This window comes from Nycticebus coucang, chromosome 2 (assembly GCF_027406575.1).
Source record: "Nycticebus coucang isolate mNycCou1 chromosome 2, mNycCou1.pri, whole genome shotgun sequence".
Classification (NCBI taxonomy): domain Eukaryota; kingdom Metazoa; phylum Chordata; class Mammalia; order Primates; family Lorisidae; genus Nycticebus; species Nycticebus coucang.
Window position 1 is genome coordinate 39435840 of NC_069781.1, and position 27188 is coordinate 39463027.

General features: G+C 47.1%; 1 protein-coding gene across 1 annotated transcript in view; it reads left to right on the forward strand.

Annotated features, from left to right (window-relative positions):
* GABBR2 (gamma-aminobutyric acid type B receptor subunit 2) overlaps nt 1-27188 on the forward strand; it is a 396872-nt gene that overhangs the window by 301752 nt on the left and 67932 nt on the right. The window contains exons 11-13 of the mRNA XM_053572972.1: nt 142-274; nt 12663-12770; nt 21395-21517. Of these exons, the coding sequence (XP_053428947.1) occupies nt 142-274; nt 12663-12770; nt 21395-21517 (364 nt within the window). The remainder of the gene's footprint in view (nt 1-141; nt 275-12662; nt 12771-21394; nt 21518-27188) is intronic.

Below are 27188 nucleotides of genomic sequence, written 5' to 3' on the forward strand. Positions count from 1 at the left end.
CTTTTTTTTTTTTTTCAATTTTTATCTCCCCCATTTGCCCTAGCGGGCATTGGGGAAGTACCTGAAAAATTAATTGAAATTAGTTGACAGAAAAATTAACTTAGCAGTTCTGTTAAATCTATTATTTCTTTCTCTCATCAGGCTGATAAAGATGTCAAGTCCATATATGAACAACCTCATTATCCTTGGAGGGATGCTCTCCTATGCATCTATATTTCTCTTTGGCCTTGACGGATCCTTTGTCTCTGAAAAGACCTTTGAAACACTCTGCACTGTAAGTCATTCTGCATATGCCAATGGGATGATAGAAAGTTTTTGTGGTGACCTCCGTCATCAAACACACAGATACAAACCCAGAAATATATGAAAACACACGAAAAGGCAGGAAACAACCCATTCTGTGGTTCCACAACTCAACAGAGCAGGGTAGTGTTACTGTCAGACCAGAATGGGTGTAAATATCGCCTATAAAATGACGGTTCAACAGGCCACTGTGAGGAGATTTCCTGCTGAGCAAAGAAGGGGAGGCAAAGAAAAGGGAGGGAGAAAAATTACCAACCAGAAAGACTTCGGCACTGAAATTCAGGGGTCAGGGCCATTTAAGAAGGAACAAATCCTCTCACCTACCTCAAAAACCATCACAGAATATGATGAGAGATGTTGCCTGGCTGACTTTGAGTCACATCGAAAAAGTTGGCATTGTTTTCTGTGTAAGTGATGTTTCTTAAACATTTTTTCTCTCATTCCTTCTAAGGAGCCTTTTTAGACTTTTTTTTTCATAACTGTCTCCCCCAGGAAATCTTAATACCAGAAATGTACTAAATATCTGTTTGTGTACAATATATATATGGTTTATACATAAAAAGGCACCTGTGGCTCAAAGGGGTAGAGCGCTGGTCCCATATGCCGAAGGTGGTGGGTTCAAACGCAGCCCCAGCCAAAAAAATAAAAATAAAAATAAAAAGAATCCTATTTCTTCACATTCAAGAATGAACATTTGCCCCATGGGGGCTATGTCATCCCCATGACAGTGCATAGATTTATGGAAGCTCCAAACAGTATAATTTATTTGCTATATTTTAGAAAGATTACTTTGAAAGTTAACATTTAAAACTTTTGATGACCAATAAAATGCCTTCTAGTTATTTTTCTAAAGGAAGTTATATAACAACAATTAGCAATTGTATGGAACTAACTCTCGGCTAAAGGTCTCATTCACTTACTTTTTAAGGATAACGTGGCTAGTTGGGATTTATTTCTAAACTTTGACTACTATGATCTGTCAAAACTGTGTTGGCCAGTTGGGTCTCTTGAGTGTCCCAGATGCAATAATTCATCCAGTTCCCTGCATGGAGGACCAGAGCTAGAGAGGATGGTCAGAAGGTCAGTGTTGACAAATTAACCCAAAAGCAACTCTCTCCTGCTGTTGTTTAAGGTGCTGAGAATGATGTAGGCCCTTTCTTGCAAAATGGTCTTTTTAGACTGCCTTCACTGCTCTCAAGTCTCAGTGTCACCCCCTGCTGGGCGAGGATGTATTAAAAGTTGGCAGCAAGGGATATACAAGGGAAGGATCCCCAAAACATGATAGGTCACCACCACCACCCATACCACCCATACCTTGGACTTTTAGGACTATATCTGATTCCTCTGCTCTGGGACAACATATCAGAATGGAGGAAGGTCCCTGGATCTTATATTCTAGGTGCTGACACATTCCTGATTCCTGCAGATGGTTAAATCATGCTGACTATTACAGAGTCAAATTGCTCATGTTACTAGCAACTTCAATGTGCATGTAAGCTGTCCAGCAAGGGAGGTGTCTACAGATACATTTCCTTTATCCTAAATTTGGAAGAGCCTTGAGAATGCATGGTAGAGTCCCCAGTAACTGAGGGGATCATGAGGTCACTGGGGTATATAAGCATCGTCCTCTCCAGGGGAACCCCGAAGACAGTTCAACCCCGGTACTCCATTCTCATTTGGTTCACTCTTTCTGCCTGGAGTTTTTAATTTCATGCTCAGCACTGCCTCCCTTGTCTGCTCTGTTCTTCTGGAAGCGATGCAAGGCCCGGGCTTCAGGGTGCCTGGAGTCAGCTTGCAAAGAAGCTGAGCTGCTCAAGAGTCCTTGCGGGCATGCATTAGTGGGGTTTGTTCCCTAAAGCATATGGCTCTCTGGCAGTAGAATGGTAACTGCAGTTTATGGGGATCTTTCTAGTTTTGGGGGAGGGGTGAAGCCTATAAAGTCTCTGATATTCCAGTTTCATCATGACTTTTATGCACTGCAGCACCTAACAATTTTCTAGGCATATAATGTTTTTATGGTCAACTTTCCTGGGCAGTGGCAAGGCCTAAGCAAGGGATTGTTCCCAAGGTACCCTGACAAAGTTAAGAGAGTAACAAAGTGGAGGATTTTCCTCTTCCGTCTGTGTTTCAAAGGGGTTAGACTTCCTCCCCAAGTTTGAGGACATCATGACAATCACAACAGTGAAAACGGTACTGTAGGCTAGTTTGGCGACTTCTAACTTACACAGCACCCTGTTCCTAAGTAGCATCCCTGAGAGGTGAGGGGCATGCCTCTGTCCCCCAGCTAAAAATCAGTGGAGCAGAGCTCAACCCTGCTTCTGCCATGGCGCCTGCCTCCCCCAGCGGCCCCTTTGCCCACCTCCTTGCCACTTGCCCTTGGCCACCTGAGAATGCCTCCAGTGGGCTGGAGTTCAAGCTTTGGAGCAGAGAGACCCACAGCAGGAGAGGCCCTGCCTCCCAGAAATAAGCCCCTGACATCTTGCTTTGTTCACATAAAGCACAGGTGCTTTCTCAAGTTTGACCTGAATTCTACAAACGCAGGGTGACGCAGGCTAGGGAGCAGAAAAAGGGACATCCCCCACACCCGGCTTTTTTCTTTTAATGAAGCCTGACATTCTCTTCTGGGAGTCACGCTCATTTGTGTGAGGGAAGGTTGTCCTGGGAAGCCTGGGAAGGCAGTATGAATAAATCATAAAGCGCTTTACAAATCAGCATCAGCTCTGAACACGAGGGCTCGAGAAGATGTGAGGGCCGGGTTCTCGCCACCCCTGAGAATTAATTTATTTGCAGTCAGGGCTGTTTCAGAGGCTCCGCAAAGGAGAGCCCACATTCATGACTGCGGGGAAAAGGCGTAGATTAACTACTCTGGATTGAACTGGGTCAGCATAAATGTCTACACGGGTTAGGACTGGGGTCATTTATTTATTAATTCTTAGCATTACCAAGGAAGAGGAAGTGAAAGCTCTCGAATTTAGAGTCTAAATACTAGTCCCTAATAAGTGCAGTCTGGGTCATATTCCACCTACAGCTCTAGAAGGGTCAATTGCTTAATTTCATTTGTGACTTAGATTCTGTTCTCTTGGGACCTAGAAGGCTGCTCTCAGCAAACCACCACCATGCAGGGAGCACAGCTCTCAAAACGGCAGCCTGGGTTTGGCATCTCCTCTCCATGCCTCTTAGCTCCTGATTGTGACATGGGATTTAGCCCCTCTGAGCCTCAGTTTTGTCATCTGGAAAATGAGCGTAATAACTCCCCAGGCAGGATTGCAAAGTGGGTTCAACGAGATGAATCTCAGGGGAGTGCGGGTGGGGGATGTGGATCGAGGGGTGTGGACCTTGCCTCCCTGGTCGCAGTGTAATTAATTCCCTGATGCCCCACTAAGTTCTGTAAGAAATCTTGAAGGACAGGGACACGGTAGACTACGAGGTCAGCTTCAGACGTGGTATAGTGTAAGTCACAGTTAGTTCTGCCACCATAGAAATGCCACTTTTTTCCTTTAGTTTTCAATATCAAAACTAAATACAATGAAAAACCATGACCTCAGGAAAAATCCCGTGACAGTCACTAAACCGTTCCTCTCAAGAGGCTGTGTCTCCACTCAGAAGGGCTGTTATGACTTGGACAGGAGGATGTGCATGCATGACGTGTGCGCACAGTGATCCTGCTAGGAGCATTGAGTTCCCATCCCCCATCCTTCTAACCCTTCCAGAATCTTCTCAGCCTATGAGTGCTGGTTGCAGCAAGTCTTGCAAAGAGCTCCTGCTACACTATGCTGTCTCCCTGGACACCATGTGGGGAGCAGAGTCACCATAGCAACGTGGCCCCTGTGGACAGAGAGCTGCCTGTGAGGACGATGCTGGATGTGAGCCAGAGCCCCAGTGCTGGAGGAAGGGAGTGTCCTCTCACAGCTGAGGAGCTGACCTGGCCCAGGAATCCCCTCCCCGTCAGCTTGGAGAGGGAGCCTGCCAGTGGGGAAGAGAAAAGGCATTCGTCTTCCTCTGACATCTTAGTCAGAAACCCCAGCTCAAGTGTGAGAGGAGGAAGAGGGACTCTGCAGGGAGGATGAGGAGTCCCTGAGTGGGTCGGCAGCCACATTCCTGGCCGCAGTGTTGTCAGCAGCTTCACGCTAACTCACCTGCCCTCATGGAGCGCAGCACGAGCAGCTGTGACTTAGCCAGGGCCAGCTCTCTGGCAAGTGCAGCCTCTCCTTCACAATCCCACAACTCCCTGACAAGGCCAGGTTCACTGTCTCCACCTTGCAGCACAGAAAACCAAAACTCTTGACATAGTCCTAGGCGGCAGGGCTGGAGTTCATAGTTAGCTCTATTGGACCACAAAGACATCTGAGATGTTTTATGTTTTGCCTAGGAATAATCTGACTTACCATTAGGTGGCCTACACCAGAAAAAAACAGGTGGAAGGGATCTGATAAACATTTATCCCCACCAAAGTTTTTGTCCATACAGACTTTTTTTTTTTGCAGTTTATGGCTGGGGCTGGGATTGAACCCGCCACCGCCGGCATATGGGGCCAGCACCCTACTCCTTTGAGCCACAGGCGCCGCCTTAGACTTTTTAAATTGAGATATAATTCACACACCATAAAACTCCCCCTTTAAAGGTGTATAAGTCAGTGGTTGTAGTATACTGTTTTATTTCTCTGTCTCCACAGTATATCAGAGCATCTGGCCCAAGAGGGAGGCCCTGCAGTTGGATGCTCATGTTTGAATCCCCGCTGCTCTGCTTCCTAGCAGCGTGATTTTGTTTACATTATTTAACATCACCAAACCTACCTTAGTTTTCTCATCTATAAAATGGGGATAGTGTTGGGATTGTGAGGATCAAATGAGGTCATGCATATACAGCACTCAGTGCCTGTCATGTAGCAAAATTCAATAAATGTTAGTCCTTATCATCAGGAGTGAATGAATGAATGATGGGCCTGTGCTGGATAATCGTGCTCACTTCTGTGTACTGCTCAGAGAGACATGGATACAGCAGAGTAAACCTATGATAAAGAAGAGGCTGGGCGGCGCCTGTGGCTCAGTCGGTAAGGCGCCGGCCCCATATACCGAGGGTGGCAGGTTCAAACCCGACCCCGGCTGAACTGCAACCAAAAAAGAAAAAAAAATAGCCTGGTGTTGTGGTGGGCGCCTGTAGTCCCAGCTACTCGGGAGGCTGAGGCAAGAGAATAGCTTAAGCCCAGGAGTTGGAGGTTGCTGTGAGCTGTGTGAGGCCACGGCACTCTACCCAGGGCCATAAGGTGAGACTCTGTCTCTACAAAAAAAAAAAAGAAGAGGCTGGCAAAACTGGGGTTGGTGCTGGTGGGTCTGGTGTAGGCATATCCCTGGTGACTTGTGGCCTTCTGGGACCTTTCTCTGCCAAAACTGGGTCAGGAAGAGACTTGGGGCCTGCCTAAGTCACGGCCAAGCTGGTTTGTGCCTGTGCCACCTTGAGCGCTGCAAAGGGTCTGGGGGCAGGTTGCAAGGGAGGTAAGGATGATGCCACACCGTGCAGTCAGTGGGACCTTGAGAGAAGCCAGTTCAGCCCAGGGCTGCTCTGATAGGAACTCAGAGGAGCAAGGCTCAGCTTTAGGTCTCCCAGCTCCCACCATGTGCTGACAATCCCAGCTCCTTTATAATTTTCCTTAAAAAGCAATGTACACATATAAGTGAACCACTCAATTGATTTTCACAAACTGAACTCAACTGTGAATCCAGGATCTGATCAAGAAACAGAACATTGCCATCATCCCAGAAGCCCTTCCTGTCCCTTCCAGGCACCACCTGACCCCTCCCCCTGCCTTTCCTTCCCAAAGGGGAGCTGCCATCCGGACTCCAGACTTCCATCTGCAGGGACATTGCTCAGCATGTGCATGGGATTCGAACCCATGCTTCGTCCTGTGTTTGTCTCTTAGAGACTGGTTGTGTAAGAGAAATGGAAACCCCAGAGTCTGGTGTCCTGAGGAACAGCTCTAGGAGGAAAGGAGCTAGTGGACTGGAAGACCCTGGAGCTTGGCCTCCACCCTCGGAGCACGGGAAGCAGGGCTATAATGGGTTGGATTCAGGTCAGCTGACTTCAGCCTCACCCTGCTCATGTGAGTGTGTGCACTCGAGGTAGACAGTGTCCAGGCAAGGATGGGATAAAGGGGACCTAGACTGGGGAGCGTGATGACTTCTTCAGCCCTCTTGGAGATGCAGAGATTTTCTAAGTCTGACTATAAAAGTAGAGGTTGCCTAGGAATGCCACTTGGGGACCCTGTAAATTCAAGTCCAATAGGAACTGGCGAAATGTTTTCAGTAAAAAGGCCATAAGTTTGTATTACTTTTGTTGTTTGGGGACATCTTTTTGAGTTGAGAGGTAAAACAACGTAATACTGTAGGTTTGGGTCTGTCTTGGCATGTGATCCCAGGCTCTTGTGGCCAGCTATGGTAAAGTACTCTGGGATTTCAGAAGGCAACAGGAAGGCTGGGACCCAGGAGAAACCCACAGGGTTTGATACTGGCCTTGACGGACAGGTCCAGAGCAGCAGTGGGAGGCAGCCCCAGGGACTGGCTCTAATAGCACCTGCTTGGACCAACTGGAGTCCTGGTTGGGTACAGATGTCCTCTTGACAGCAGTGGCCTTCCCTTCCCAAATCCTCTGTCCCTGGCTGTCCAGGCCCTTTTGTTGTGAAAGGCTTCCAGAGAAGGGGGCTGAGGAGACATCAGAGACTCCCCACCCAGTGGACAGGTGACACCCTCCTTTCCCATGTGGGCCACTCAAGCCCTGGCTATTCTCAGCACTTTTGTGCCCACAATTCATTCATTCACATGAGAACATTCCCAGGCACCTACTGTGTGCCAGGCCCTGCAGGCACAGATCTGGGCCATGCAGATCACTGCCCTCAAGGAGCTGGCAGTGTAGACAGAAGACCTAGGTAGACAGACACATCACATTCACTGGGTCATACACCCTGACAGAGACAGGCACGTGGAGGGCCAGAGTGGAGGGGCAAATCAGGAAGACTTAGAACAGGGGACCCCTCTAAGCATGCTCCAGGTATTTCCAGAAGTCCTAAAAGATACCTCATACTTGCAGCACCTGTGGCTCAAGGAGTAGGGCGCCAGCCCCATTTGCCAGAGGTGGCAGGTTCAAACCCAGCCCTGGCCAAAAATTGCTACCAAAAAAAAAGATACCTCACACTTGCCCACAAATTTCATGGCAGCTGCAGTTGCCACAGTGTAGCCACCCAGTCCTTCCTCTCCTGCCCCAGTGCCCACTCATCCTCATCTTCTGTCCACAGAGCTGCATGAGGCACACAGCAGCCCCCTCCCAACACACACCCACGCCTCCTGCCACCACCCAGCTGAGAATGCTGAGCTTCCCAAAAGCCCCCCAACCTCAGTCCTGAGGCACCTGCTGGGCTCATTAGGCAAATAGGAAGAGAGGCCTCTTCCCTTGCTCTGCGTTGTTCTGTTGCCTGAGCCAAGGCTACCAAGTGCATTTGTGCACTCTGAGCACTGCATGAGAGTGTTGGCACCAGGGGTGGATGGGAGTTGAATTTCAGCCTGGGATCTGCTCTTTGAACCAAGTTCTTGGAGTTCTCCAGTTTCAAGGACCTTGAAGAGAGGGGTCCTATACAAAGGGCCAGGGTGAGGACTTCCTGAAAATTCTTCCTCCCAAAGGGGCACCTTTCTCTGATTTGCCCTAAGGCTCCTACGATTTCCCATTGACTCTGACCTGAGTTCCAAAGTACTCCTGCTTGGCCCAAAGTCTCACGTGCCCCCCTGAATTGTTCCCCTGGAGAGCCTTTGCTGTACTCTGAACTCTGAAGGGGATTTTCTGTGCAGATCTCACTTAAGGAACCCCAAGCAAGACAGGGTCTCCTAGAGCTGTTGTTAGGGGTCTGCCTGCTACCCCCTGCCCCAGAAAGACAAGACAGGCCATGGGGACCTCAGGCCTCTCATAGGTGATGGTGGTCAGGGCTTGCTTTTGGACAGCCTGGGTCTTCTGACTCCTTCTCACTATTGACTGCTTGGGGCCAGCAGTCAGAATAAAATGAAAAGCCCTTTGTAGAACCTTTTGGATAGCAGTTGAGCAACCTGCCTCCTGTGTCCAGCCAGCCACCAGGGCTTCCTCCTCCATCTAACTTCATGGCCCAGAACCCACAAGTGTCTATGGGGATGAGGAGGCCCAGAGCACAGCAGACTTACCTGCAGGGATCATGTGCTCATGTCCCCACTGCTCCCCAGAAGAGCCGCACAAGCCCTCCACACAGGCAGGTGCACCTACGTAAGAGCAACCGAACAAGTTCTGAGCAGGGTGTTCTGGGCATAGATTTTTCTTGCCATTTGGAGATTTGCTCTATTTTTCCCCCCTTTTCATAGCTTAGACTGAGACGGGCATTGGCTGCCTAACATTCTCCTCTCCCCACAGATAAATATGTCTCAGGCAGTTTGCCGAGGGGGTGGAGTACTTAATGGCTCAGGAAGAAAAGAAAAGACATTAACGTCAGAATAAATATGCTTAGGACTTTGGGAGAAACAGTAAAGTAGTTGTTTGTCTGGTGTTGATAAATCAATAGAGACTTACATTGGTGGTGACATATTGGAAAACAGAATTATTAAGTTCGTCACAACGTTCTAGTTTATTTGCCATCACAGAACCACACAAAAGAGAGGTACCCAGGATGTCATCAAATGAAACCTCCCTCAGTAAAGGAAATGCCCCTACAACTTTCTAACAGGAGGGTCCTCTAAGCTTTGCATGATGGGGAATGATGGGAAGCTCAGTACCTAACAAACAGCATATTTTATTTGGGTGGAAAGGGCCACTGGGACCATGAACTCAGCTCCTCTTGCTATTAAATGTTTCAGTTCTTTCTGTGGTCTTCCTTTCATGTGTCTTCTCATGCTCCACTTGTACATTTCTGGTGACAAAAAGTTGACTACCTCTTAAGATGGCCCATCCAGCCTAATCAGCCCCTCTGTGCTGGGCTCCAGAGATTTAAAGGTGGGCAGAGCAGCCCTGCCTCCTAGGAGCTCCATCTCATGGGTGAGAAAGACAGGTCATCAGACTGTGACTGGCGGAGCTGAAGTCGTGGCTCTGGGTGGACTTCTCAGGGGAGGTAGTCCATGCTTTTGGCTTTCAGAGGACAAATGAGAATTTGTGGAGGAGACAGGGCAAGGAATGACCTTCTGGTGCCAGGCTCGGCAGCAGGAGCCAGCGTGGTGTAAGGGGAATGGCTAAGCAGTACAATATAGCTGAAGCCCCCTACTGCAGAAGGGGGCTACACCCGGCTAAGAATTTAGAGTTTAACCTGTGAGCTCTATGGGGCAGCAATGTGTTTAAACCCTGGGAACCTAAGCTGTACTGAACTTAACACTACAGCTGATCCAGGGCCAGGCTCAGTGATGTGTCTGGGGGTTATACACAGGAACTCTCCTGAGGACTGGGTAGTTGTTACACCCGCCATCAATGGGGTGCTGAGTTGAGTGTCCCCAAGACAATCTCTAAGTTTAGTGACCCACAGGGATTCACAGGGGTCAGCACACAGTCACACTCTCAGCTCTGACTTACTACAGTGAACACACATAAAGCAACATCAGCAAAAGCAAACAGCGCATGGGGCAAAGTCCTGAGGAGGCCAGGTACAAGCTTCCAGGAGCCCTATGTGGAGTCACACAGGGCATACTTAATTGCCCCAGCAACAAAGAGTAACAACACAGGTGAAATGCTCTCTAGGGAAGCACTTTAGAGACTCAGTGGCCAGGGTTTTTATAGGGGCTGGTCATGTAGGCACCTCCTGTGTACTTCTACCAAACTTCCAGACTCCAGTGGAGAGCAGGTATTCAGCATAAAGCAGTGTTTGAACAGTTCAGGCACAGTGAGCCCCTCCTATCATTGAGGAGACGGTGGGAACCCTCCCAAATCCAAGTTCCCAGTTGCCAACAAAGGGCCAACCTTGCAATCAGGCCTTTCTGAGGACACAATCTCAAGCCAATTGTGTTCGTTCTTTTCTGCCCCGGCATCCTCAGCTATTCTTTACTTTTCGTTTATGGCAACAACACTGCAGTTTTCAGATGCCAAGTTAAATTGGTATTATCAAATTTTAACTAATTTCTCTAATTTATATTGCTGAGTCTTCATGAATTTAGTCCAAACAAAATAGATGAAAGGCCCGAAAATGATTGCTTCTAAGAAAACGTTAACTCAAAGCAAATCTCAGTAATGCTGAGCACACTGGAGTGACACATGTCCTCGAAATAAGAGATCTTCATCAGCCACATGGTGAGGCAAGAAGAGCATTTTATCTTTTTCCATCCTTTTAAAAATCTCCATGATGTGTATATGTTCATATATAAAATTGGTTTTCTGGTAAGAGAATGTGATCAAAACCACTTACAGACATTGTTCTGAACAGTCACATCAACAAATTAGCTTTAAAATTATGTTGAGATCCCCAAGGAGAGTGTTGTCAGGCTGGTCAGCTGCCCCCTCAGGTGTGTCCTTGCTCTCTGACAGCTGGCTCTTGGGTATAGATGAACCTATTTGGATGAAGGAGACTCTCTTTGAGGAGAAAGTAGTCCGTGAGAGCTCCAGGCTCAGCTCCGGAGCTGTGTGGAGTAGTGGAGGGAAAAATCTTAACGCTCTGGGCTTCAGTTTCTTCAACCATAAAGTGATTTCCACATTCAACTGACAGCTCTAAAAGATCACTTTTGTTTTTGTGGTTGCTGTTATTTGTCTGTTTGTTTTTATTATTATAAACTTTGCCTCTGGCCTCATAATACATATTGAGTGAATGGATAAAAAAATTGAATGAATGAACCTGCAAATAAATGAATGGATAAATGAATGAATGATATGCATGCAACTCTGACAGGTGATGAATATATGATCTGGTCATTAATATGCTCAAGTCTGAGTTCCCAGTCCCTCTCCCTTTGCTGTTTACTTTTCTTATTTCCTCTTCCTACAATACAGGTAATAATGCAGCTATCCTGTGCCTTTTCTAAAGCACTATGGTTCATTCGTGCCCATCTCATTATTAGTTTGTTGGAATTAAAAAAAAATAGATGACTATTTTCTGGGGGTAGCCACTAGACCCCTGTGCCATCATCCACATTCATACTTCCCAGGCGTGAGGGGTGAACAAGTGCCATGGTGCTGTCCTTCCCTTGGCTCAGGGGTCAGCTTTGCAATCTACCCAGGAAGTTCCTGTTTTGACAAGTAAAATGGTAAAAGGAAATGTTCTTTCTCTGAAAAGCTGGAAAGTCAATTTGGTAGAAAGGAAGGGGCAGAATGAATCCATGAACAGAATGGGCTGGGAGCATTTCCAGAAACTTCCTTCAAGTGCTAACAACATCCCTGGGCTAGGAGGGCCTGCTGGAGCCGGGCAAACCTGCTGAGCCCCAGTGCTCCTGGACACAGAGCCTGGCCCGGCAGTCTCTCCCTTTTCCTGTCTGCAGTCACCTCTCTGGCTGTGTTCAGCTGAGGCAGGTTGAGACCTCTCCAAGGAAACTTAGCTTAGCAGAACTGAGGGAGAGCAGATAAAAGGCCAAAGGGCAGAACCACAGCTCATGGCCACGTGGCTTTTTTCTGCCAGTAAGCTGTGGGGTGAGTGCAGAACTCAGAGGTGCACAGCCCAGGGCAGGGCCATGGTGTGGGGCCCAGCCTGGAAATATGTGCATCTCCTGGGTATTAGAGGATGCCCAGTTCAGCTGGTGAGGGTGGGTCTGGGAGTGATGGCTGCGCAGGTAAGGAGTGGGCATCCAGGAGGCCCTAAGACCTAACAGAGTGGCCAAGTTTCCCCAGCCTTCAGGGATCCAGGTTGTAGGCTTCTGTCAAGACTGGCTGTTCCCATGAGCCAGGGCTAGGAACCAGGGCACACCTTGGGTGAGGAACAGGGAAGAGCCAGACAGGGCCTTCGTCCCCTGAGCAGGGACCCAAGGTCCAAGTATGAGCTCTGCAGCCAGGCTAGCCTCCCGAGGTCACACTGGGCAGTAAGCCAAGTGGCCTGACCATGGGTGGAGAGGGCTGGTGGCAGAAGGAAGGGAGGGAGCGAGGAGAAGGCCAGAGGGCTGGTCCACCACCTTCTTACTGAGCCCCAGCAGTCCTGGGGCCCTGTGTGCCGCTCTCAGAAGGTGGGATTTGACTCTCACACTCCTTTGTGCCCAGTGCCCTAGGCCTGGCATCAGCTGACAGAGCAAACATCTATGGAATGAGAATAAGATTGAAGAATGCCAGTGAAACTCAACAACGTGCAGAGAAGAGTGTCCATCCTCTTCATCCAGACTCCTGCTATGGAGGTGGTCTCATATCCGATGAGGTCCGTCCACCTTTAGGGGTTAATGCCTCTGTTTTCTTGCGGCCTCTAGGTCAGGACCTGGATTCTCACCGTGGGCTACACAACCGCCTTTGGGGCAATGTTTGCAAAGACTTGGAGGGTTCACGCCATCTTCAAAAATGTGAAAATGAAGAAGAAGGTAATCACTGTCCTCTGTTTCAGGGTGTTGGTGATGTTCACTCAGCATTTATTTAGCAAATATATGCCAGAAGCTGAGCTATTTGCTGGAAGTTTAATTAAACACAACCCTCATTTTCTGCCACGTCAGTCTACTGGGGAAATCAGATAGTTAACAAAGCATTTACGACTCATGGTGTCAAGGCTGTTTGGGGACAAATAGGGGATGCTGGGGCAGGAAGCACTCAGGGAAGACTTCATGGCAGAAGGGCCACCTATGCTGGGACCTGGATGGGGAGTGGCTGGAAGGCAGGCAAAGAGCATGGGGCCACCACTAACCTTGTTAAAGGAACAGTACGCACAGAGCTGGACATAGGAGCTGGGTGGTCACCAGCTGAAATGACCAGGGGTAGCCACGGCACAGCACAGAGTTCGTGGGGACAGAAAGAGGCTGGAAGGGAAGGCAGGAGCACATTAAGGAATCTGAACTTTAACTCATGGGCCATGGGAGCCCTTACAAGAGGGGACTGGCATGGGGCTAGGAGCTAATATAGTGATTCCATTTTCAAAGAGGCCCTTAGAGGAAGGAGCTCAGCCTTCACCTGGGGGAAACACTTGGCATCCGTGTGGTTGGGTGACTGAGCTGACCGTCAGGGTGCAGTCTAGGGGAACTTTGTCCACCACTGTCCTTTTTCATTCTTTCAGCAGTGCTAGTTCTTCCCTTGCTCCCAAATAAAAATTTAGGGCAAGTCTTATGACTTTGATATGTGGTCAATCCTGATTGTGACTTTGATATTGCTGGTCAATACCTGATGTGTGCAGTCCATAATAATATTCAAAACTTCCCACTGTGCTCGGTGACACAGCTTCCTCCTCTCCAGCTCAGGCCCGTGGCAGGCAGCCACCCACCTTAGGAGAAGGGTGCAGGCTAGAGACCTCTCTCCCTGGCCAGCCTGAGCTTTCCCCATCATCCTGTGGACCAGGGTGTCCACCCCACCAGACTTGGTCAGGAAAGACCTTACTTGCTCAGAGCTGGCCCTGGGCTTGCTGGGTCTGACAGGGATTTAAGTGGGCCCTTTAGACGGTCCTGGGTGCTCCTGTGAGTCTCCTGTTACCTGGACTTTCTCTCCTGCAGTGCCTTTCCACGGGGGAAGTGCTTCCCCAGTTAGCCACTTGTAGCTTCTTCCTCTACCACTGAGTGTCCTTTGGCTCCCCAGCCCTGGGGTCACCCCACCCTGCAGCTCATGGAGGGTCTTGGGCAGAGCCACCGCAGCGTTCCCTCCCCCATGCCCCACATCAGACACTGCATCCTTTGCTCCTACACACTCGAGGGCTGAGAGCTGGTCCCACAGTAGCAGTGTCCCTCTTTTGTTCCATCCTCAGAGCAGCTGAACAAGCCAGCATTCCTCTTTAGGCTTCTCAGGCAGGAGTCAGACATCAGTCCACAGGGTCCCTCAGGCTGCTGGGTCCCCCTGGAGCCATCAGTGGTCTCCTTAATGTTGGAAGCCAAGGCGTCTCGCTCGATTTGAGAAGAAAGCATCTACCCCACCCTTTCCTCTCCTAGGTGAGGGGTCTCGTAGTAACATAACACCTCTTTCCAAAACTCCCCTCCTCCATTCGACCCCCACTCCTGCCACACACACACACACACACACTTTCTAAAGCCCTGAGGGGGCATAAGCTGCTAACAGGCACCTCTTCTGCAGACCTTGCACGATGGGCTCATCCTCTTTGGAACATGGAACCTTTTGTTCCTTTTCTTCACTGGAGCTTGTGTTTTGCCACCTGGTTACCTGGCACCAGTGGGCCAGCAGGTAAAATAGGAACTTGGGGTGCTAGTCCCTGCTTGGCCCCTGGCCAGCCACTGTGACCTTAGACAAGGCTCTTCTTCTTTCTGGGCCTCTATTATCTTTCCTTACAGACATGGTATTGTCTCCTGAGCTGTGATTCTGTGGGCGTGCCTTTCTTCCCTCTACTCCCCCCTCCCCACTGCCAGGGCTGTGTCAGAAACTGCAGACCCCTGCACCCTTAGATGACGGGGGTGTGTCCTGCTCCTCTGCCTCCTGCCCCTCACCCAGAGCACCTCGGGAAAACCACAGGCTTCATTTTAAAGGAAGAAAGAGCCGGCTCTGCCACCCCATCCTGGTGCTTGCCTGGAGGGCCCTCTTCTCCTGCTCCACAGCACCATTTCTGACAGCTCCCCGGTTCTCAGCCCTGCTACACATTACAGTCCCATGAGAGCTTTTGAAAACTACAAAAAGCAGCCCAGCTCAGGCCAGATGAAACCAAATCTCTGGGGCCCCCCCAGGCTGAGCATCAGTAGCTTGTAGACTTTTCCAGGTGACGTTAATATACATACAGCTGGAGTTGAAGGCCTCTGGTCTAGCTAGATCAGGGCTACTTGGAATGTGGGCCTGGGAGCTGTTAGAAATGCAAATTCTCAGCTCCATCCTGGCCCTGAGGAACCAGAATCCTGGGGTGGAGCCCTCTGGGCTACAACAGGCTAAAGCAAGCCAAAGTTGGACAGGCACTGTTTGAGGTGACTTCTGGGGCCTTCCTGCCCTGTGAGTCTGGTTATAAAGAGATGCTCTGCCATTTATGACAACTGAATCCTAATCTGGAAGAATCTCAGTGTTGATTCCTTTGTGTTAATATGTGATTCACCCATTTTGGCATCTGTAATAAAGAACCAGCCTTTATGTTCTGTTGCTCATGTGATTGCTGAGCAGGAACACTCCAATTGCCCACAATCAACACAACGCATCAGGGAAAACTTTATTTCAGTTGTCCGCAGGCTCCATGTGGGGTGTGAAGTGATGTGGTCTCCAGAGACCAGACCTCTGCTCATTCTGGCTGCACTGCCAGAGTGGGGGGCGGGGCCCACTACACTCCGGAGGGTCTGGGCAAACTCTGAGTATTTGGCTTGTGGTATGCCCAGGCATCAGGGGAAGGGGCTTGTCTGAGAAACAAACCCCACCCTTCCTTTAACATTTATTTATTTATGTATTTATGTATTTATTTAGAGACAGGTTCTTGCTCTGTTGCCCAGGCTGGAATACAGTGGTGTCATCATAGCTCACTGTTAACTTCGGTTTAACCTGGGCTTAAACCATCCTCCTATCTCGGCCTTCCGAGTAGCAGGGACTACAGGTGCTTGCCACCACACTTGGCTAATTTTTCTATTTTTTATAGAAATGGAGTCTCACTATACTGTCCAGGGTTGTCTTGAACCTCTGGACTCAAGCCATCCTTCTGCCTCAGCCTCCCAATGTGCTGAAATTCCAGGCTTGAGCTACCATGCCTGGCTCTTTTTTTTAAACCTTTTTTTTTTAAACTTCTTTTCTAATTTGCTGTTTAACTTTTTAAAACTTTTTTTACATTTATTTCTTCTTACTTTTTAAAATTTTTAAAGCTTTTTTAACCTTTATTCCTAGTTTTTTAAGGGTGATGATGTCAGTAGGGGATAAAATGGGGTAGAGGCAGAGGGCAGTGTCAGGGATGGCAGTTGTGTCGTCAGGGGTTTAGACCAGAGAAGAATGACTAGGTTGGTGAGGAGGGTGTTAGGATCAGAGGCGGGATGACATAAAGGGTGTCACAGGGATGGAAAGGGGGATGACAGCCAGAATGTCAGCAGAGTCACATGTAGGGGGGATCACTGTCACCTCCATTCAGTTAATGCCACTGAGCTGTGATAATGGTTAAAGCAACAAAGTTTATGTTATGTGTATTTTACCACAATAAAACAAAACAACAATAAAAACTAACCTTGGTTATATAAACACCTAGAACAATGAAGAAAAACCCAGTTTTGAATTGCAATGGCCACAACCCTTTCAAATAATCCAGGTCCCTGATTGAGTTCATGCATGCTCTGGGTAAAGGATAAATTTCTCTTCTCCACCTACCCTGCCTAATTTGCTTGATAAATGACACCTAGCCACAGCACCACAAACCTGCTCCTGGAATAACTAAAAAGCCTAGAGCAACCCCAAAGAGTTCCTAACACTGGAATAGTATATTCTTCTAGCCTTTATCGTTTTCACAACAAAATTAATGCCACATCTTGTACTCAAAGCCTTTGGCAGTTCATATTGTTCATTTACATTAGGCAGCCGTCACCACCATCCATCTGCAAATGTTTTCATCTTCCAAAGGTGAAACTCTGTGCCCACTAAACACCAATTCTCCATCCTCCTTCCCTCCCCCCAGCCCTGGCCACTGTGATTCTCCTTTCTGTCTCTATGAATTTGACTCCTCTGAGAAGCTCAGAGAAGTCGAATCATACAATATTTGAGCTTTTGTGGACTTGTTTTATTTGGATTGTTTTTGAGAAGTTTGAGGCTGGGCTCAGTGGCTCATGCCTATAATCCCAGGTCTGCATGAGGCCAAGGAGGGAAGGTTGCTTGAGCCTAGGAGTTTAAGACCAGCCTGGGCAATATAACAAGACCCCATCTCTAAAAAAATATATTTTTAATTAACTGGGGGTGATGTGCACATCTGTACTCTTAGCTACTTGGAATGCTGAGGCAGGAGGACCCCTAGAGCCAAGAGTTCAAGGTTCTAGCCTGGGCGATAGAGTAAGACTCTGTCTCTAAACAAACAAAAAAGGTTTAGACTTTTTTTAGTGGGCTCCTTAATTTTTTTTTTTTTTTTTTTTACTGACAGATATACTAGATTTACATAAATTTGCAGATGCAACCATGTGCCTTTTTCCAATGCAATCTTTTTATCTTTTTCTTTCTTAAGCTCCCACCTCCTCCTCCCTCCACCCACAATGGTTTGCCCTCCCCAAACACACATACACAAACTTTCTCCCAGATGGCTACATTTTTAAAGATGTTAAAGGAAAAAAACTCTATAGAAAAAAGTATTGACATGTGGTGACTTAAGACTTCCAAATTTGGTGTTTTTATAGCATGTTACTGTTTTGTTTTGTTTTTCTAAAGACCAATTGTAAAATCTTAAATTAAGAAGCCTTCCTGCAGTCTTTATTCTGCTTCCTAACCAGGACCATATTGAATGTTGAAACGAGAGCAGTAATTCAGAGATGGGACCTTCTGTTCTGGGGGCAGATGGTTTTTGAGGACAAGGGGGAGTTTACTACAAATGTGACTTGGCACTGTGCAGACAATAGCATGACCAGCAAAAGCATCTGAGGACATCCTCTCAGCTCAGCATAAGGACAATGCCAAGAGGGGCATTTAGCAGCTACCCTGAAACACCAGCCGTCTGAGTGAGGGAAGAAGGGCAGGGCCAAGCCCCAGGGGCACCAGCTTTGCTGTACTCTCTGTGAATGATGTGCCCTGAAGCAATGAATTGGCCCAACAGCAGACCAGTCTGAATCAGTCAAAAAATCTGAAGTTTTTTCAAGAAATAAAGAAATATCTTTTCCTCTAAACTAGGGGTCAGTCAAGCTTATTTGTAAAGACCCAGATAGTAAATATGTGAGTTTACAGGCCATTCCATCTGTGTTGCAGCTACTCAGCTCTGCTTTTATAGAATGAAAGCAAGCACAGACAATTATGCAAATGAGTGGGCTGGGCCATGTTCTCATAAAATTGTATTTATACAAACAGTGGGGGGGGGCATATCCATAGTTTGCTAATCCTTGCTCTAAGAAACAAGATAAAGTGATATTTAGTAATAATAGCTGGCATCTTTTGAGCAGTTACTGTAAGCTAGGCTCTGGTAATAATCTAATGTGGCTTCTGTGGTTATTGTCTCCATCTTCTAGATGGGAAAATTGGCTCAGGTTAGGGCACTTACCCAAGGTCACACAACTAGTTAATTTCAAACTTAGACCTGATTCCAGACCCAGTTGCTTAATCATTACCAGAAGGGTGCCTTCCCACCCATCGCTAAGTGAGAAGGAAGCACTAGTAACCTCCTGGCCTCAGAGAGAGGACTGCTTGTGATGGCATCATGAGCACTGACATAAGCCAGAAAGATTTGAAGAAAGGTTTTAAGAGATGGAGGGAAGTCAGGGAGGCTGAAGTGAGAACAGATGGGCCTTGCCTTCAACGGTTCTCTGGTACTCAGAATTGTGTGGTCAGGTCAATGCTGTTTTCTCATTTCTTTCCTCCATTTTCATTAATTAAGATAATTTTAAATCACCTCTCCTTGACATTGCATTTTGTATATGCATGGATGTATTTGTTTAATTACTCACTATTAGCCTTTCCAACTAAAATGCATGTTCCATGAAAGCATAATGTTTATGTTCTCTCCACTATTGCATCCCCAGTACCTAGAACTCAGAGTAGGCACTCAAGAAATATTTTTGGAATTAATAAGTGAAATGTATTTCATAACCCTAGCCTTAATCCACAATTCAGTCACAAGCACTGATCAAGTGTCAGGCTATGGAAATGTTGACAAAAAGAGATTCTCCGCATGTTCTTCTCTTATTCTCAGGGTCTTCCCACCATGGATCTGTCTGTGTCATTAGTCCTGTGTCTAGTAGAGCTGAGGCGCAATATCACACTTCACCCCTAGATGTCACTCTGGCCTACACATAAGCACACAGTCACTAATTGTCAAAACCTAAGCAATGGTAACCACACACTCACCATTTGTTGAGCATCTTCTCTGTGCCAGACTCTATATTAAGTGCTTTCCATACACCATCTCATTTTATTCTCATGCCAGCTATGCAACTTAGGGATCACTGGCCCCACTCTAAAGAGAAAGAAACTGAGGGCTAGTAAGGTTAAACAATTTGCCCAAGATAGCATTTAATAAGAGCTGAAATTAGAATGAAGTCTTCTAATCTCAAAACCTGTGTTTTTTCTTTCTACCATTCTTGAGAATAATAGATAGGCCTCCACAATCTCCCTCTACCCCTACCCTATCCATTTACAAATGAGAAATTTAGAATGAGAGAGACAAAGTGATTTGTCTAGAATCACACAGAAAACAAGGTGTGGAGCCAACATTCTAACCGGGTCCACTTGATTCCAAATCCTTCCCAATTCCACTGCCCTACAACACCACAAACTTCATATTTGAGCCTTAAAATTAGAAGAGCCTTACTTTATCTCATTTATATGAGGGAAATTCTGGTGCTCATCTTTTAAGATGGTGCCCCATCAGGACTTTGGCATGCCTGAATTCACAGAGGAGAAGCTGCTTGTGCTCAATCTTGAAATCGGGGCAGGTGTGTGTTTGCTGAAAGGTGGGGGCAGAGCCTTCAGGGGTCAGGCACAGCTGGGCAAGTGCCTGGAGGCTCAAATAGCCCAGTGTTCAGCCTGTCCTCCAAGTCCTGTGCTATGTTTCTGCCTTTTGCCCCAATTTCTCAAGGTTAGCAGGGAGTTGCTAGTTCTCCAGTGAGCGAGGCTTAAGCCAGGTTTCTGCAAAGCTTCATCAGTTCACTAGATCCTTCTTGCAAATCTCAAAGAGGGGCTTTGCCAGTGCCCTACCCCCAGGTAAAGTGGTTTTGGCAGATTTGATCTCTTTGACCATAACTCAGCAACACTTTCTTCTTGTTCTTTTCACATTCAGCAGCAAAGGCCTCTTGAGTTTCTATGTCTCCTTTAAAAATTATTTTAATCATTAAAAGCCCAACCTGATGATATTTCTTAAGCTTCTGCCTTAGTTTTATTTTTCCATGAGTCTTTTCCAGAGCCACTTCATCACATTAGCTTTTATTTGGGGCACTGGGATGTGGGGGGCGGTAAACAAACATACAATAAGTGAGATACAGGTCAGCTTTGATGGGGCTGTATTTGTCCCCAGGCCAAACCCTGTCAAATGATTGAAAGTCGGTAGGAATCTCATGGTGTAATAAAATTATCCCAGGCTGCAAAAAAGGACAGGAATTGTGCTTTTTCTTTTATATATTCTTTCATGTTGATTCAGTCTATCAGACTTTTAAGTATCTACTGCATGCCAGGTCCTTTTAGGTGCTGAGGGTACACAGATAAATAAGCAGGTTTCCCTTCTTTCTGGGGCTCCCCAGTTTACAGAGGAAGACAGACAGGTAACAACTTAAAATAGCATCTGGTTGGTACTAAAAATGTTCAAAGGTGTGAACTCTGGAGAAAGGAGGAGCTTGGTTTAAATCTGGACTTCATCTCTTAGTAGCTTTATTACATTGAGCAAATTACTTAACCCCCCATAAGCCTCAGTTTCACCATCTGTAAAATGGGGATGATAGCAGTATCTGCCTTAAATGAGACAACTCGTAAAACCATCAACCTAGAGACAAGACACAAAGTTCATTAAAGGTTAGCTATACTCTCATTGTTACTACTATGGTTACTCCTGATGAGGGTGTCAACAAAGTGCTATGGAAAGTAATTAGTTGTACTATGGGAGTTAGAGGGGACTTCATGGAGGAAGTGATAATTAAGGGTCTTTAAGGATTATTAAAAGTTTGCCAGACAGAAAGAATAGGGTGTTGTAGACAAAAGAACCAGCACCTGCAAAGACCCAGAGAGTGAAAATCACAGCTGTTCCAGAGACTAGGAGTGGCCAAACTTCAACAAAGTGCACGTGTATACTTGCTGAGTGGTTGGGCCAATTGTGTGAAAGGCCTTGAATGTTTAGCAAGGGAGCTTGGCCGGATTTATCCTATGGGTGATGGACAGTCTCCATCAGGAAACTGCCCCTCACACCTGCTCCCCTTCACGCCTTCCCTCTCTGCAGATCATCAAGGACCAGAAGCTGCTCGTGATAGTGGGGGGCATGCTGCTGATAGACCTGTGCATCCTGATTTGCTGGCAGGCTGTGGACCCCCTGAGGAGGACGGTGGAGCGGTACAGCATGGAGGTAAGCCCCAGCACCTGCAGGGCGCGGGCTCCCAGATGCAAGGACAGGGAGGCTGTGTGGCTGCCAGGCTGCCCTGTGCCCCCTTGAGAGCACCTCATTAGTTCCATTTCTTTCCATGTGAGACAGATATTATTTCAGGAAGGCCAAATATAAGGTGTCAGGAAAGAAGTTAATATTCATATATGCAGGATTAAGGGGAAATGTTGGACTGTTTAAAGGAGTATATTCTTACACATTGTAGAAGCCCCCATTTCCATGATCCATCATTTGAGAAATGATGTTGCATTTTTATCTCTCCTTTAAAGTAAATCCTCTAAAGCAGGGGTCCTCAAACATTTTAAACAGGGGGCCAGTTCACTGTCCCTCAGACCATTGGAGGGCTGGACTATAGTTTAAAAAAAAACAAACTATGAACAAATTCCTATGCACGCTGCACATATCTTATTTTGAAGTAAAAAAAACAAAACAGGAACAAATACAATCACACCGCCTCATGTGGCCCGTGGGCCGTAGTTTGAGGACCCCTGCTCTAAAGAGTGTTCCTAGGGGACAAACATTCTGATAGCTCCTTCCAGATACTATGTTAAAACAAAGAACTTGTTAAAATAATCAGATATTTGTTAAAATAAAGAACTATACATAAAAGTACTGTTAATATATATTTTATTTGTCTTGCATCCAGTCTTGCCTTGAACTCACCCTGGTCTTACCAGGATGCTCCAGATCAGAGGACTTTGAGTCCCTGTGGAAGTTGTAGTTCTGTTGACTTTATCTTTGAACAGTGAAACATGCCTCTTTGTTGGATGGAGCAGGTCTGCCCCGGAGTGTGCTGTTAGGTAGGATTTACAGATGGTGCAGTAAATTCTACTGATAGAATGAGTATCTCCATTTCTCTCACTGCTTTATTGGGAAAATTGTCTAGTGGACTTACTTTAGTGTGAATTCTGAAACTAAATTGGAAATCCTATGCATTAGGGACAGAGGTTTTTATCCTTCTAGATAAGAAGGTTTTCTAGCAAATAAGCTGCTCAGCCTCATTTATCTCAAGACAGACAGAGGGTTTACTGAGCTCAGCAAGAAGTTATGCGGTCAGAGCAGTGGCAGAGAGTACCATTCCGGAAACAAATTTGAGACCGTGTCCTTCCATCTTGCCACCTTCCACATACATCCTGGAAGGAAGCAGGACTCCAGACACCCAGAACTAGCAAAGAGGATGGACCTGACACTGGCTGTGCCTTGAGCTGAGGGGCAGGAACCAAGTCCTCTCGAGTAGACAGGCTGCTACCAGAGGGTAGGTGACATCTAGTCACCATGACCATGTGCAGTGGGCTACAGACCACCTGCCTCCTCCATCACGGGAGAATTTCCCACCCACCCCCAGAATTTAGAAATCCAGGCAGGACATCACCACTAGGAAGAGCTATCCTGGGCTAACGAGGCCCCTGGGCTAGGCAGAGCCCAGGGTAATGATGATAGGGTGATAATAACAAGCAATAATGATGATAAGAGTGGTGATGATGACAGCTGGCATTATGTGTTAGCGCATTTGATTCTCATGACAACTCTAGGAAGTAGATGCTGTCATTAACCTCATTTTACTAATGAGGAACAGAAAGCCAGAGAGGTTGTATAACTTACCCAGGTTACCTAGAAGCTTAGTGGCACCCCACCAGCTAACCTCTCACCTATGACCTTACCCTGCCTTTCAACACTGGACAGCCCTTTGCCGTTGTATGAGCTCTCCTGACCTTTTGTCCACCCCAGGTGAAGGTGGGGGCCCAGTGTGCACAAGGGGCCTCCAAGGCTGTGGAGAGGAGAGGCTGGCAGGGCTGGAGTCAGCCTGAGTCAGCAGGCTCTGGAAATGGAGGAGCCAAACCCGTACAGTTCGATGCATGTAACTGATGGCTTGCTGTCGCCGATCTTCCCTTTCTCGCTTCTGTTCCGTAACAAGCACTGCTGCTGTCCGTCACCGTCCGCCATACAACCTTAGCACATTCCAGACCTTCCAGGGCAGTGGATCTCAAGCTGCAAAGCCCGGAGGTGCCATGGACTTGCCTTTCTGAGCAGATGAGGAAACTGAACCCGGAAAGGGGGAGAGCTCACTCAGGGCGGCCCAGATTGTCCCAGGCAAGGTCCCAGTGTGCTGTTCCTGTGTTTCCCTTGGTGTGTGCTGAGATTTCTCCCTGAACCTTTCTCGTGGGCTCCTCCTTTTCTTATTTTAGAATTGGCCTGTTGCTCCGTTGCCGTGGAAACAGAACCCTTTGATCTGTCCACCCATGCCCCTGTTTACTGTCGCTTTTCCACCAATGAGCACTGAACTGTCATTTGGTATCTGGCAAACCTTCCTGTGTCAGACATGGGGTGAGGAGGTAGAGCGGTATGCCCAGGGGCCGAGGTGTCCTGAAGCCTCCTTCAAGGGGCTGTTTTCTTCCAAGACTCCTCACCGGGAAGCCTGGGTTTAGGGGAGAGGTAATCAAGGAACTATGTGCTTCTCCCCTCCTCCCCATACCTACCTCAGACACCCTTCTCTGCTCTGGACTCTGAGCACCTTAGGTTTCCATGCACAGACCTTGTCCTGTGTCACACTTGCAAGCTTTTGGTTGTACCATACCCCATTCTGGAATCTTCTCTACCAAGTCAGGGACTTACGTGTCAGTACTATGTAACCTCCTGTGGAGATGTGTCCCAGTGTTCCCTGGCTCTGCAGAGGTGAGCACCTGCTCTGCCCTGCTCTTCCCAGGATTCAGCACTCAGCACTGTTCATCCCTGCTGGACACAGCTCTGCCCACACCTGCCAGACCTCTCCAGGGCATCTTCTATGGGAAGACAAAGATGATGATGGCAGCCATGGTGCTCAGTCTCATGGCCCTACAGGCTAGCGGGGGAGTGGACTAAACACACAGACACATGAGGACAGTTACTCAGATCCTTATAGGTTATGGTAGCAGGTGGACGTAATTAAGCAGAACAGAGGGCTGGAGAGTAGGTAACAGGAAGAGCCCATGATGGAAGAGATTGTCCCTGGGAGAGGGCATTGAGTGTCAGGGGAATGAAAAGCCTGGAGTCCCACTGGGGCAGCCCAGCTCCACATCCATGTTCATTTCTAGGTCATAAATATTTATATAGCACTTGTCACGTTCCAGGTACTGTTCTATGCTGCTGTACAAGTATGAACTTATTTAATGTAATCTGTATAATAATTATGGGGTAGCTTATTGTTCCCATTTTATAGATGGGGAAACTGAGGCATAGAGAGCTTCAGTGATTCATCCAGGTCACTCAGCCAGTGAGTGGCAGAGCCTGGGTTCCAACCAGGGCAGTCTGCTTTCAGCCGTGCGGCTGCCCCACCCAACAAGGGGGACAGAGGCCTTGAGTGCTGGTTTCACCATTTCTTTCCCCTTTCAGGGGCTGCACCCAGCACCCCTGGAGCAGGCCGACCATTTGATGTAACCCTACAGCCCAACCCCACAGCCTTCATGCCACTGCCAAGACTCCAGCTGTGGCTCAGCACCCCTCACCCTCCTCACATGCCCAGACTGATTCCACCCTCATTCTCATTTATTCAACAAAATTTAACAAATGCCTAGGGTGAACCAGCTATGTATACATCAGGCCCTGTGCTGGACTCAAGAGGCAGTTGTAAAAAAGATGTGACCCTGCCTTCAAGAACCCCTCAGAACAATAGAGGAGAGGGAGCAGTCAGTGGCTAACTGACTCCCCAGGCAAGGTGTGCTAGTGGGAGGCCACGGGGTGCTGTGGAGCCTGGGGAGGGGCATGCATCTAGCCTCAGGGGGTTAGGGAAGGCTTGGTGGGAGCAGGTGGAGGAGTGGGAAGGACACTCAGGCAATGGCTGTGCATTCAGAGAGTAAGCAGCTTGTCCCATTAACAAGTGCTGGGAGGACATGGGGTAATTCCACTAGCGCATCCCTAGAGAAAATCTCACTCAAGTGCCCAAGGATACTCGAGTATGGGTGCCACAGCAGCACTGTCCATAACAGCCAAAAATAGTGAGAATCCCAGATGTCTCTCAGGAGCAGAATGTGTGAATGGGTATGCACAGGATGGTATTTTCAAACAAAGGAAGGCTATACAGCTGCAAAAATGAGTGATCCACAGCTGGACACATCAGCCTGGATGTATCTCAACAATGCAGCAATGATCAAAAACAGCAAGTCTCATCTGAATACCCAAAATATTTTTCCACATACTTAAAATTCAAGCAGTGGAGAAACTAAACAAAATAGCATGCAAGGACATGTACATAGGTAAGTAAAAACTTTTAAAAAAGAAGAATAAGGCAATTGTTAATACAGAATTCAAGATTGTGGTTACCTTCTTGGTAAGCGTGTTGGTACCATCAAGAAAGGCACACTGGTGGCACTCATAGCTCAGTGGGTAGGGTGCCAGCCACATACACCGAGGCTGCCAAGTTCGAACCCAGCCTAGGCCAGCTAAAACAACAATGACAACTGCAACAGCAACAACAAAAATTGCCGGGCATGTGACAGGTGCCTGTACTCCCAGCTACTCGGAAGGCTGAGGCAAGAGAATTGCTTTAAAAAAAAAAGGCACCGTGGGCCTGAAAGTTCTGATGATTATTCTTCAAGTTATACATATACCTTATACCTACTCTTCAGAAAGGATAACGTATGTCATTTTTAAAAAAATGTTTATTTATTTTACAGAGTAATTTTAGGTTTACAGACAAATTTAACAAAAGTACAGAGAGTTCTGACATGCTCCTCACTCCTACCCCCACACTTTCCATATATTAATCTAGCATTGTCTAGTACATTTGCTGAAATGGTGGACCAGACCTCACACGTTATTCTTCACCAAAATCCATAGTTTACAAGACAGTTCACTGTTTGTGTTGTACAGTTCTAGGGGCTTTGCCAAATGTATAATGTCATGTACCCACCATTATAGGCCACCATTCTCTGGCCTAAATCACCTCTATGCTTTGCTAAGGCTTGGCAAAGGGCTTGATCCATAGTTATTCCTTTTCCAGAAAGTTATATAGGTGGAATCACACAATATGTAGCCTTTTCAGACTGGATTCTTTCATTTAGCAATGTGCATTTAAAGTTCCTCAGTATATTTTCATGGCTTGACAGCTCATTTCTTTTTCTCACTGAGTAATATTCTATTTCATGGATGTACCAATTTCTTTATCCATTCACCCATGGAAAGGTATCCTGGTTGCTTCAGCTTCCAAGTTGTGGCAATTATGAATAAGTCTGCTATATGCCTTTGTGTGTAGGTTTTTGTGCAGACATAAGTTTTCAAACCTTTTGGATAAGTACCTAGGAGTGCAAGGGCTGATCATACATGACGAGAGACGTTTCATTTTGTGAGGATCTGCCACACTGTCTTCCAGAGTGGCTGTACTATTTGCATTCCCACCAATAATGAAAGACAGTTCCTGTTGCTTCACATCCTTGCCAACATTTGGCATTGCCAATGTTTTGGATTTTAGCCATTCTAATAGATGTATAGTGGTATCTAATTGTTGTTTTAATTTGCAATTCCCCAATGACATATGATGTTGAGTATCTTTTCATGTGTTTATTTGCCATCTGTATACTCACATATATTTTTGGAGAGGTGTCTGTTCAAATCTCTTGCCCATATTTTAAATAGATTGTTTGTTTTCTTATTGTTGAGTTTT